The sequence below is a fragment of the Asterias rubens genome, chromosome 16 (genome assembly GCF_902459465.1).
Source record: "Asterias rubens chromosome 16, eAstRub1.3, whole genome shotgun sequence".
Lineage (NCBI taxonomy): Eukaryota > Metazoa > Echinodermata > Asteroidea > Forcipulatida > Asteriidae > Asterias > Asterias rubens.
In genome coordinates, this window is record NC_047077.1 from 4,605,566 (window position 1) to 4,618,723 (window position 13,158).

General features: G+C 39.0%; 1 protein-coding gene across 1 annotated transcript in view; it reads right to left on the reverse strand.

Annotated features, from left to right (window-relative positions):
• LOC117300927 (PR domain zinc finger protein 14-like) overlaps positions 1-13,158 on the reverse strand; it is a 64,893-nt gene that overhangs the window by 40,525 nt on the left and 11,210 nt on the right. Inside the window, exon 3 of the mRNA XM_033784792.1 lies at positions 2,938-3,401. Within this exon, the coding sequence (XP_033640683.1) occupies positions 2,938-3,401 (464 nt within the window). The remainder of the gene's footprint in view (positions 1-2,937; positions 3,402-13,158) is intronic.

Sequence of the window (13,158 nt, forward strand, 5' to 3'; positions counted from 1 at the left end):
CCTTATTCGGTAACGAATAATGGGGAGATGTTGATGGTATAATACATTGTGATATACCGCTCCCACTGAAGTAATGTAGTTTTTGAGATAGAAGTAATTTTCCACGAATTTGATTTCGAGACCTCAGATTTAGAAACTGAGGGCTCGAAACCAAGCACACAACTACGTGTGACAAGGTTGTTTTTTCTTTCATTATTACCTCGCAACTTTGACGACCGATTGAGCTCAATTTTGAGATACACCAAGTGAGAATTATTACCAATTACCAATAATGTCCAGCGTCTTTAAAGGACCACGTTGCCTAGGATCAGTCGAGTTGGTCTTTTCAAAGCGTTTGAAGCCGTTTGTTATAAAATGCATTGGTAAGATAGATAATTTCAAAGTAGAATATAATGATCCACACAATCATGCCACGAGATTGCACAGTTTTACTTTCAAATATACGTCGCGAAGAACCACGGTCGGCCATTTTGTGCAGTCAAAATGTTGACTCCATAAAATTGCCGACCGTGCTAGTTCGCGACGTAAAAGGAAAACCGTGCAATTTCGAGTGATACTTGTGTGGATCAATTATATTCTACTTTTAAAATATCTTACTAACCATATGCATTTCATAACAAACGGTTTAAAATGTTTTTTTTTAAAGACCAACTCGTCCGATACAAGGCAACGTGTTCCTTTTAAGGTACTCCGGTTTTGAGGAAACAGACTTAAATGAAGGCACATTGCCCCTTTAATGTGCCATGGCATAATTATTGTAAGGTGGCACTAACAAAAATAGCATATCAAAAATACATATCTTGCCTTCAATCAGCTTACTGTACTATATTATATCTCTAGACCCTCATCCCTACTAATTAAGCCTATAGAAGACATCATTCATTATTATTGCGTTACTAACTTGCCTCTTGGCATATCCCTTCTAGATTATTTCCCATTATCTCGAAATAATTGGGTAGTCCCCCTCTGTGTTTCTTCATTTTCCCAATTCAAGGTAAGGAACTAATTTGATTTGGGTGACGATTCATCACAGGAATCGGTCCACTGACTTCGAGGTCTGTATATTGTCGAAATGTTGTTCATCAGGGTCTGTATTATGTTTTTTGAGATATTGGGTTTTTTTTTTCATTGGAATGCAAAGTATACACAGTGATGAAAAACTGTAGTTTACACGCAGCCCCATCGAGGAGACCTTTATCATGGTCCATACATCTTGAAAATTTTCCCATTGATATCAATGTTACCAAACCGAGGTTAGAACAAAAAAATCTGGTTCCTATTTGCTAAATGATCATTAGCATTCATGACTGTTATTCGATGCGAGGATCATGACGAAGATGGACGCAGCCAGATAAAGGCACAACAAAACAAGGAAGATCATCACAACACTGGATGCTGAGTGGGTTGTTAATGCATGGCTTAAAAAGAAACCACTTTATTAAAACTGTTCACGACATGCCCAAAGTCGGTTGGGGAATACATCAAGGGGGTTTGCCCCCCGGGGTTGAAGAGCAAAACACCCGGTGCGCTGATGGACCACCAGAGCTGCCCCGCTCCGTGCTCCTCATTTTCAAAAAGAGCAAAATGGCTTTTCAATGAAGCGAAAGGATTATAACGTTGAAACGACAATTCGTGTTTTTGTGATTAGAAAAAAACCCTAAACAACTCCCCACCCCTTGAAGATTTGGAGTCATTGTTGTGGAAAGATGGGTACAGATGATTTAAGATAGCTGTGGGCATTGTAGTCTAACTCCATAGTATCCCATAGGACTCTAATGTTCGTCATTTATAACACCAATACGCCAATAATGGGTGCCATGCACTTGTGCGGTTTAAGCCAACCCATAGGTTTGCCCTCATTATTTATCGTTACTGTCATTATGCACAAACACGCTTCTTGTTCTGTACCTTGTGTGTAATTAATGGACACGTTGTTAAAAACTTCTCCTGTGTTTTGTACGAGGATTTTATTTTTTTTTTTTTTTGGGGGGGGTTGGTAAAAACAATTTCGAGTTCAGGAAAGAAGGGCTCTGTGTTTTGCTGAGAGAACCTGTGTAATCATGCTCTCTTGATGTAAAAGAGTGAAAAACACCACTCTTTACATTTCGAGCTGTCCTCCATATGGCTCTTCAAAGAGTGCTTTTTCACTCTTTTACATTAAGAGAGTGCTTTAAAGGCACTGAACACGTTTGGTAATTACTCAAAACCTACTAGCATATTGGCGTTCGAGCAATGGAGAGTTTATGGTAGTAGTATAAACATTGTCAGAAACGACTCCCTCTGAACTTAAAGTAAGTTTTCTTTTTAGAAAGAGGTGATTTCCTCACTAGAGGTTTTGAGTCTGAGAAAGACTTCAGGCTTGAAGCCTTTCTCTGGCGTCTTATAAAGCACACACAATTGTGCAATCAGAGTGTTTGTTTTTTTCGTTATTTTCTTGCGATTTCGATTACCAAAAAAGAGGCAACAAATTCACAGATTTGTGAATTTATGCATTTGGTTGAGATAGACCACGTGAGAATACTGATCTCTGATAACTACCGAGGCTAGATTTAGGCCATGGCATGACAAGTGTCAATAACAAGCCTGTTATGCTTGCTTCGTTTTTGAAAGGGCAATGGCACCAGTTGAAGGTACCGAGGCATTTTATCCTTAGTTATAATTTTATTTTCAGATACCAAGCATGTAACATAAAGCAAACATAAAGCGTGCAAGCACAAAAACTGGCTATCACAGTGCTTAGCAGAAACAGGTTACCATCCAAAATACAATTATGTTTGCATTGTTAATGCGGTGACCCACTATATATTTTGCTTAGCAAATACATTTTGGCATGTAGCTTTTTTCTGCTTAACAGCTTTATGAAATTGATCCATGTGTAAAGAAAATAATGAGATCGCATCTTCTCTGATATTCCACTTCAAATAATTTGGTCCTTACCCGTGGTGTCGTGGAATCGCAAGTCAGTCAGTGCACACTTCAAGCCACAGAACGGCTCCTGGCGAATCCTTGATGCTCCCACGTACCCATACAGCACGTTGTCCAAATCAGCTGACGTGAAGCTGTAGAGAGGCGGCCGATGAATGTCACCGGTGAACGGCAGGACATTGTGAAGGTGGTGCGGTACCCTCGGACTTCCTGCCGCGGACGGTACTCCGAGAACGGTCTGCTGACCGGGCTCTCGACCCGACGGGGTACCGATGAGAGGCGCAGTCGCCGGCAGGGGGCTCTGGTACGGGTGGTGGAGCTGATGCACCGGGATTGGGACACGGATACACTGCCGTCCGAGAAGGGGGAAGGGGGGACTTGGGAACAGGGCCTGGGGTGCACCCGTGCTGGTGCCGATGGGGTTTTGTAGAGAGACTGGTGTTTTGGGCCGAGCTGGCTGCCATTTGTAGAGATAACTGCAATTGTAAACAAATCAAATCAACGAATTCAGTACCTTAATATACGTATAAATCACACGATAAACGCACATACCTCGTTGAGTTTTAATGAGAGCATAGGTGAAAGAGTATCAAACGTTATTTTCTAGCAACTTCGATGACTAATTGAGCCAAAGTTTACAAACATTTGTTATGCATATTATGTTGGGATACACTAAGTGAGAATGTTGGTCTTGGACGATTACCAAATGTGTCCAGTGCTTTTTCAATAATCAGGCTTTCTTATAATCAACAATAGTGTCAAAAGATGTATTGAAAATAGCAATCTGTTGAAAGTTGGTGGAAGTCTTTGGTGCGTAAATGCCCATTCAATTCTATTCAGTTGTTAAAGACCAGTCTTCTCACTTGGTGTATCTCAACATGTGCAATAAATAACACACCTGTGAAAATTTGAGCTCAATTGGTTGTCGAAGTTGCGAGATAATAATGACAGAAAAAACACCCTTGTCACACGAAGTGCTTTCAAATGCTTGATTTCGAGACCTCAAAATCTAATTCTGAGGTTTCGAAGTCAAATTTGTGGAAAATTACTTCCTTCTCGAAAACTACGTTACTTCATAGGGAGCCGTTTCTCACAATGTTTCATACCTTCAACAGCTCCCCATAATCGTTACCAAGTGAGGTTTTATGCTAACAATTATTTTGAGTTATTACCGATAGTGTCCACTGCCTTTAAATACTTTTCACGACAACAATTTTATACCTCATGCCCTACATATGCGTTCCACCTCCCCCATGAAGAAAGACGTTTCCATACTCATGAACACTCTTTTGTTGTACAGAAATTGGCCATTCTAAAGTCATCTAATGAATTCCAGAGATTCCTAACCAAAACACAATGATTACACGTTGTACACATGCCACATATCCAGCACCATATATGACAAACTAGCAGTCGATCATTCCCTCAAATCCCAACACAATGGAGTTAAAGGCAGTGGACACTATTGGTAATTACTCAAAATAATTATCAGCATAAAACCTCACTTGGTAACGAGTAATGGGGAGAGGTTGATGGTATGAAACATTGTGAGAAGCGGCTCCCTCTGAAGTGCCATAGTTTTCAAGAAAGAAGTAATTTTCCACGAATTTGATTTCGAGACCTCAAGTTTAGAACTTGAGGTCTCGAAATCAACCATCTAAACGCACACAACTTCGTGTGACAAGGGTGTTTTTTCTTTCATTATTATCTCGCAACTTCGACGACCAATTGAGCTCAAATTTTCACAGGTTTGTTATTTCATGCATATGTTGAGATACACCAAGTGAGTAGACAGGTCTTTGACAATTACCAATAGTGTCCACTGTCTTTAAAGCATAAAGGCACTTGACACGTTTGGTATGTCAAAGACTCTTGGTGTATCTCAACATCATTACAAATCTGTGAACATTTATGGGCTCAATTGATCAGCGAAGTTGCAAGAGAATAATGAAAGAAAAAAAACCACTTATAGCACAATTGTATGTGTTTTTCAGATACCGAAAAAAGTCTTTTTCAGATTCAAATAAGTGAGTAAAAAATTATCTATATCTTAAAGGAACACGTTGCCTTGGATCGGTCGAGTTGGTCTTTGAAAAGCGTTCTGTAACCGTTTGTTATAAAATCGGTATGGTTAGAGAGATGTTGTAAAAGTAGAATACAATGATCTACGCAAGTATGCCTCGAAATTGCGTGGTTTTCGTTTTACCTCGTCGACAAACACGGTCGGCCATTTATGGGAGTCAAAAATTTGACTCCCATAAATGGCCGACCGTGTTAGTTCGCGACGTAAAATGAAAACCGTGCAATTTTGAGTGATACTTGTGTGGATCATTATATTCTACTTTTAAAACATCTTGCTAACCATATGCATTTCATAACAAACGGTTTCAAACGCTTTTCATAGACCAACTCGTCCGATCCAAGGCAACGTGTTTCTTTAAAATCTAACGTTACTTATGAGGGAGTCGTTTCTCACTGTGCTTTATACTATCAACAGCTCTCCATTGCTCGTTACCAATTATAGTCAGTTGTTATGCTAAAAGTATACATTCTGAGTAATATTACCAAAGTGTCCAGGGGTGGATTTCACACAGAGTTAGGACTAGTCTTATCTCGAGTTATGAAGAGTTACTAGTCCCAACTTAGGACTAGCTATACGTTTTTGATATCTCTTAGGACTAGTCCTAAGTTAGGACTAGTCCTAACTCTTTGTGAAATCGACCCCTGTGCCTGTAAGTAAAACTATTGATACACGATTCACAGAATGGTATGAATACACTGTAGACATTGTTTTGAAAATAAAGAAAGGTATACAACAGCGGCAGCAATTTCCACAACATTTTGATGACGAGCCAATACCATACAAATGTCATTCAAAGTGTTTTAAAGGCACTGCATGAATTTGGACACGTTTGGTAATATTGTCAAAGACCAGTCTGCTCACCTGGTAAATCTCAACATATGCACAAAATAACAAACCTATGAACATTTGAGCTCAACTCGTTGTCGAAGTTGCGAGATAATAATGGAAGAAAAAACACCCTTGTCACACGAAGTTGTGTGCTTCCAGATTCTTTATTTCTGGATTTCAAATAATTATTTAAGTGGAAAATTACTTCTTTCTCGCAAAACTACGTTACTTCAGAGGGAGCCGTTTCTCAAAATGTTGTATACTATCAACAGCTCCCCATTACTTGTTACAAAGTAAGGTTTTATGCTAATAATTATTTTGAGTATTTACCGATAGTGTCCACTGCCTTTAAGTGAAACAAATTATTTCTTTCTCGAAAACTATACGTTACTTTAGAGGGAGCCGTTTCTCACAATGTTTTATACTATCAACAGCTCCCCATTACTTGTTACAAAGTAAGGTTTTATGCTAATAATTATTTTGAGTATTTACCAATAGTGTCCACTGCCTTTAAGTAAAAAAATGTATTTCTTTCTCGAAAACTATACGTTACTTTAGAGGGAGCCGTTTCTCACAATATTTTATACCAGATCTCCATTGCTTGTTACTAAGTTGTTTATCTAACAATTATTTTGAGTAATTACAGTGCCTTTAAATGACATCTTGCCAATCATACAGGCAATTACCCAATTTGTAAAGACCCTTGCAGCTGATGTACTATCAAACATTACTTCTTTATTTTATCCTGCAACTTAGGAGGGAAAGTCATTATGGAATTCTGACAGGTAATCCAATACACAAAAGTTATATACACACAATACATATATTGTTTGTAATGGGAATTAACTGTCCACAATGACAACAATGTGGCTATTGTGAGCTAAACGAAAACAAACAGGTGCGATCCATTGTAGGGATATAACAATTCATGACTTGTTTATTATAGTACGAACATATGTTTTCATAATTTAAATAAATTCCAGACTTAATTTTTTTAATTTTGTGTGATGAGTTTTTTTAATCGATGAGAACTCGCATTGAGTATGCAGCTTGTTTTTTTTTGTCAAAGTGACTGTTTTCTGAGCCATGGTCACGGGCGGTTGGGTCACATATTCAAAAAGTCAATACAGCCCGGGGTATTACGGAAGCGCATATGCTGCCACGTGAACAAAAACCTATATCTGGGCCCAATTTTATGGCTCTGCTTACCGTTAGCACAGAATCGGTGCTTACGGTGAAGCAGGGAATTCTACGCTTACGGCAAGCGTATTTCACGAGTTAGCGGCGAATTTGGGCTTCTGCGTTTGCGTACTCCACGTTGCTAGGCATTATACGCTTACAAGGCTAGCGCAGAAATTTGGCGTTTGCACGTAAGCGGGGAATCGTGATCGTAAGCGCAGAATTCGGCGGTAAGCAGAGCCATGAAACTGGGCCCTGATCGTGTACATACATGATAACTTAACTTATCGTGTACGTACACAACTTATTGTGTACGTACACAGTAGATCGATTTAATTTAGTTCGTACTATTAAATTGCATCGATACTGATAAACAAAATCGTAGTAAAAATTATTAATAATGGTCTCGTATGGACTATAACGGTAGTTAATACGATACACAAAAAGCAGAAAACAACTTGTAACAAAACCCCACGATAAAAGAACAAATTACCAAAAATTACATGAATTAGACAGTCTTATCCCAGTACTGCCCCCCCCCCACAGATCAGGAAAACATTGCTGAGCGATAACAGTTTAAGAACAACTAGGTTTAAAGGGAAGGTACAGGTTTGGTATTGTTAAAGACCAGTGTTCTCACTTGGTGTATCCCATCATAAGCATAAAATAACAAGCCTGTGGAAATTTGGGCTGAATTGATCATCGAAGTTGCGAGAAAACGACGAAAGAAAAAACACCCTTGTTGGACGAATTTGTGTGCTTTCAGATAGGAATAAAAGACTTCTAGCTAGAAATCTTTTATTATTTTAGAAAGAAATTACCTCTTTCGCAAAAACTACGTTACTTTAGAGGGACACGTTTCCCAAAATGTTTTATACTATCAACAGCTCACCAATACTCGTTACCAAGTAAGTTCTTAAGTTAATATTTGTTTTGAGTTATTACCAAACGTATACCTTCCCTTTAAAAATTCAAACTATGACAACATCAAAAACAATAATGAGATAACAAGATAACTGTTAGTCCCCCGTACTGATAGAATATACCCACCCTACCCCAATCACAGCCCAACACCCGCACCCCCTTCCCCCTCCGGATGGATCCGATGTAGTAGGGGTGCTTCCATTATTGTTCTAGTGTTCCCTTTTCTAAGGGACTATTCTGCAGGATGACACTAACAAGGACAACCAACCGTGTGGGGGAGCATTGTTCTCTTTTGTATAGTAGTACGGTAGTACCCCGTAAGTTGTCGTGTGTAAGGGTGTCACGGCCGAGTGGTTTAGAGCATGGAAGTCATGTTCATGCCAAATTTTGTAGCGCTGCTTAAATATCAGGGCCCAATTTCGTATAAAGCTGCTTAGCACAAAAATTTGCTTAGCATGACATTTTTGCCCTGATTAAAACCGGAATACCCACCAAATTTCCACTTGTTGCATTTTGCTTGTTACTGGTAGGCCTATTCAGCTGTTGCTTGCTTATCCTAAAAAATCACATTGGGCCCAGGTAAGCACATTTTCATGCTTACTGATGTAGCAGACAAAATGCGCTAAGATGTAAACGTATTTCACAGGTTAGCAAGAATATTGGGTGGCCATCTTGCGTGTTCACAATGGATTTGCCTTTTCGTGAGCTTATGGTAAGCAGCACTGTAATGAAATGAAAAACGCGCAGTAAGCAAAAAATCAGAGTGTGGGTTCTGGTCCGGGTCATGACACATGTGTTTTTTTAAGCAAGATACTTAAAAATTGATTCTCTTCACCCAGGGGTTTAAATTGGTACCCTCGAGGGTAGAGGTTGATATTGTGAATGAAAAAGCCTCTGAAGCGCTACGGTTGCCCGGGGTTGTTTACTCAACAGGGAGCTGAGAAAGATTAAAGGAATTTTATTGGCCAAAATTCCAGGGCCCAATTGCAAGGAGCTGCTTAAAGACAGTTGACCCTATTGGTAATTGTCAAAGACCAGTCTTCTCACTTGGTGTATCTCAACATATGCATAAAATAACACACCTGTGAAAATTTGAGCGCAATTGGTAGTCGAAGTTGCGAGATAAAAATGAAAGACAAAACCACCGTGTCACACGAAGTTGTGTGCTTTCAGCAGATGCTTGATTTCGAGACCTCAAATTAATTCTAAATCTGAGGTCTCGAAATCAAATTTGTGGAAAATTACTTCTTTCTCGAAAACTACGTCACTTCAGAGGGAGCCGTTTCTCACAATGTTTTATACTATCAACCTCTCCCCATTATTCTTTACCAAGTAAGGTTTTGTGCTAATCATTATTTTGAGTAGTTACCAATAGTGTCCACTGCCTTTAATTAAGCACAAAGAGTAGCTAAGCACAACAAAATGATGTATACCAGAATAAGGTCACCAGCCAAACTACCAATGTCACATCAACGATTTGTGACTGGCAGAATTGTTTGCCTCAACAGCTCTAAAAAATAAAACCAAAGAAAAACAAATCATATGCATATTACTCGGGTGGTATCCGAACCCAGGACCTGCAATTCTAGAGCAGTGTCTTACCAACTAGACTACCGAGGTTGCCGGTAGCTAGAGTCAGTTCAGATAATTGTTTAAATCATGTAGGTTTATCCGAATATCAACCCCCCCCCCCCCCCGCCACCCTCCACCCGTTTTCATCCCAGTCCTAGTGCTAGAGACCGTTTCCCTTTGAAAAGACAAAGCAATCGGACAATTTGAGAGAATGACAAGCGGAAACATTTCACAGAACAATTAATACAAATGTACTGTTATTTGAAGGCTATTTTACAAAATGTTACCCCTAGAACAAAGAAAACCAAACTATAAGCTTCCACTTAAACAAATCTTTTTACATTTTCGATCGTTATCAATTTTATGGGGTTTCACACAACGAGAGGATTTACAGATAGCAGAAAAAAAATCTCCATGTTGCGAGGTGTAACCTGTCAGCTGCAGTCGTGTGGCATGCATGACCAGCCGTGTGTGGAAGGTAGCTAGCCCAAGTAATCGACCACGCGTGCTGCGCTGCTGCACGCCGATAGAAATGCCTAATCCACCGCCCATCAAGTAGCCATTAACACGCTCGAGGAAAAAAAGGTACGAGACTATGTATCAGTTTTCATCAAATTGTCATCGTTACACATAAGTAATATCTACCATCTGCTGAGCAGAAGAGACCCATTGACCAAGTTTGGATTTAACTTTATCGTTGAACTTCAATAAACAAAAGTGCACATGAGCACGTGTGCACAATATCATCAATTGTCCCTAATTTACTAATTGTTATTAGTTGACACAAAAGCAAACAATAACATTAGACGGATCTTGATTCCGGGTTCCGATTGCTTATACAGAGAAGTGGCGAGATTTGATAGACGGTCTGGAGCCGGAATACTATGTGTTTTGTATTTTGAGTCCGGATTGCAACTCCCGGATGCATTTAAGACTCAGCTCGACGTTTTCCATGAGTTTGTACTTAAAGGACATACAGACACCTTTGGTAATTGTCAAAATCCGGTCTTCTCACCTGGTGTATCTCAACATATGCATAAAATGAAAAACATGTATAAAAACAAATCGACCTCAATTGGTCGTCAGAGTCGCGAGAGAATAATATGGAAGAGTGTTTTCAGATGCATTTGCATTCGAGACCTCAGCTGAGGTCTCGAGTTCAAATATACATCTTTCCCCAAAAAATACGTTCAGAGGGAGCCGTTTCTAATAGAGTTGTATACTATCCACAGCTCTCCATTGCTATAGTTATAGTAAGTTTTTATGCCAATGTGTGCCGGTGCCTTTAAAGGGAACGTATATTTTTGGTTTTTGAATATTCGTTCAGTGTTTTATTAATCATGTGTACAGGTAGATACAATAAAACTAACTTGCATTTCAAAATATGGTGGAGTTTTTTTTAAATATATTGCCGAGAATCCGGAGCTAATTAGTATGTCCACGCAGGAAGAATAATCCGCAATTTGAATACACATTCCGAGAGACGTATCTGACAGTAACGTTTCTCAGATTCAAATTTTGGGGGGATAAAAAATGATTTATCTTTCCAATAACCAATTTACTAACATGTGAAATGATTCCCAAAACCCTCCACACAACTACCTAATGCCGTACTTCTAAACAAGTCAGTTTTTAACATCTACCCGCTGCCAAAAACCGCCTCCAGCTACCGGGCAATCACGGTATCCAGTTGGTAAGACACTGCTCTAGAATTGCAAGGGTGGTGGCTTCCAATCCTACCCGAGTAACATGCCTGTGATATTTCTTTTCATAGGACTCGGAGAAGAACTGAGAATACATTGCTAACACACATCGGTGTATGGGGAAAAACTAAAATTAAAGGCAATGGACACTATAGGTAATTGTCAAAGAAGAAAACACCCTAGTCACACGAAGTTGTGTGCGTTTAGATGGTTGATTTCGAGACCTCAAGTTCAAAATCTGAGGTCTTGAAATCAAATCCATTGAAAATGACTTCTTTCTCGAAAACTATGGCACTTCAGAGGGAGCCGTTTGTCACAATGTGTCATACCATCAACCTCTCCCCATTACTCGTCACCAAGAAATGTTTTATGCTAATAATTATTTTTAGTAACTACCAATAGTGTCCACTGCCTTTCACAAGTAAGTTTTCATTGTCATTCATTTTAAAAGTCATTACTAAATGTATTCCCTCTGACAACACTTTAGTCATGGTTGGAATTACACTCTCATCACCAATAAACGTTTCCCAGAATCAGTTGTTCAGTTTTTTTCGAAACCTCCTTTTGTGTTCCCCCTCTGATCTGAATGTCATATTTTCCACTTAGCATAATTATTATTTAATTGCATTCAAATATAACAACAGCTGATCATTCCTCGTGAAAGGAAGAGGCTTTGGAATGGGGTGCGGTTGGGGCGTTCAAAGGAATTAATTACGCACAAGATTCACTCGTCAGTAGAACCCAGGGGTTTTGTAAACGATCATTATCTAGTTCCCCTCTTCTTAATTATGCATATTGATTGATATGAGTGCATGTTCAGATCTGAACCATATCTCCGCTGTAGAACTAAACCCCTTTTCTATTCCACAAATGGGCCGTAGCCAAGCTATATTATCGGCAATGCTGTGGACATGACATGACATAAAAGATTTTGGGAAAATTATAAATTGTTAATGGTTAATGGATTCCGAGCCGTCTCGTCGGCTGTTTTTTTTCTTTTCTTTTTTCTTTTCTAGGGGGGGGGGGGAGTAGACAATGGGTATTGTTCCAAGAACATTAAAAATACAAACCGATGATCATGTCGGTTTTTGTTGGCTTCTGTTGATTGATATACTACAGTTGTCTGCCTTTGTTAAAACGGAAAGCAATTATCTCTGAACTTGGTAATATAGGCTAGTCTATTGTTTCACTTCACCGTGCATCGTTCAAAGTTATATTATTATTCTATTTTGCTTATTGTTTCTTATCACAATACCTGACAACCAAAACAGTTCTAACTGATTAATATAGGCCTATTATGTCTTTCAATGGAGTGTAGACCCCAGTCAATTCCTGAACTTAAGAGAAAGTGCAATACATTAACTTTCGTTGATAAAAAAAAAAGTCAACCGACCATGAAAACTGAAATGAAACCAAGCATTTAAAGGCACTGGACACTATTGGAATTATCAAAGACCAGTCTTCTCTCTTGGTGTATCTCAACATTTTATGCATAAAATAACAATCTGTGAAAATTTGAACTAAATTTTCGTCGAAGTTGCGAGAGAATGATGGAAGAAGAAAAAAACGCTTGTCGCACAAGTGTGCTTTCTTGAATCCGAGACCTAATCTAAGGTTCGAATTCATATCAACCATTTTTGGTGAGAAATTGTTTTTTTCTCTCTTAAAGTCTAGGTTACTTCAGAAGAAGCCGTTTCTCACAATAATCTATACTATCAACATTGCTTTCCATTGCTTGTAATACCAAGTAAGTGTTTATGCTAACAATTTTCTTGAGTAATTACCAATAGTAAGTGTCCAGTGCATTTAAGAGTGATTTTCCAAATTTACTAACGACAACAAACCACAACACACTCTAACAAAAAAACCTGCTCCCGAGGCTCGATCACTTTGGGGTCAGTGTGACCCGGAATCTGTGTCAAAATTAAAAACAGAAAGATTTCA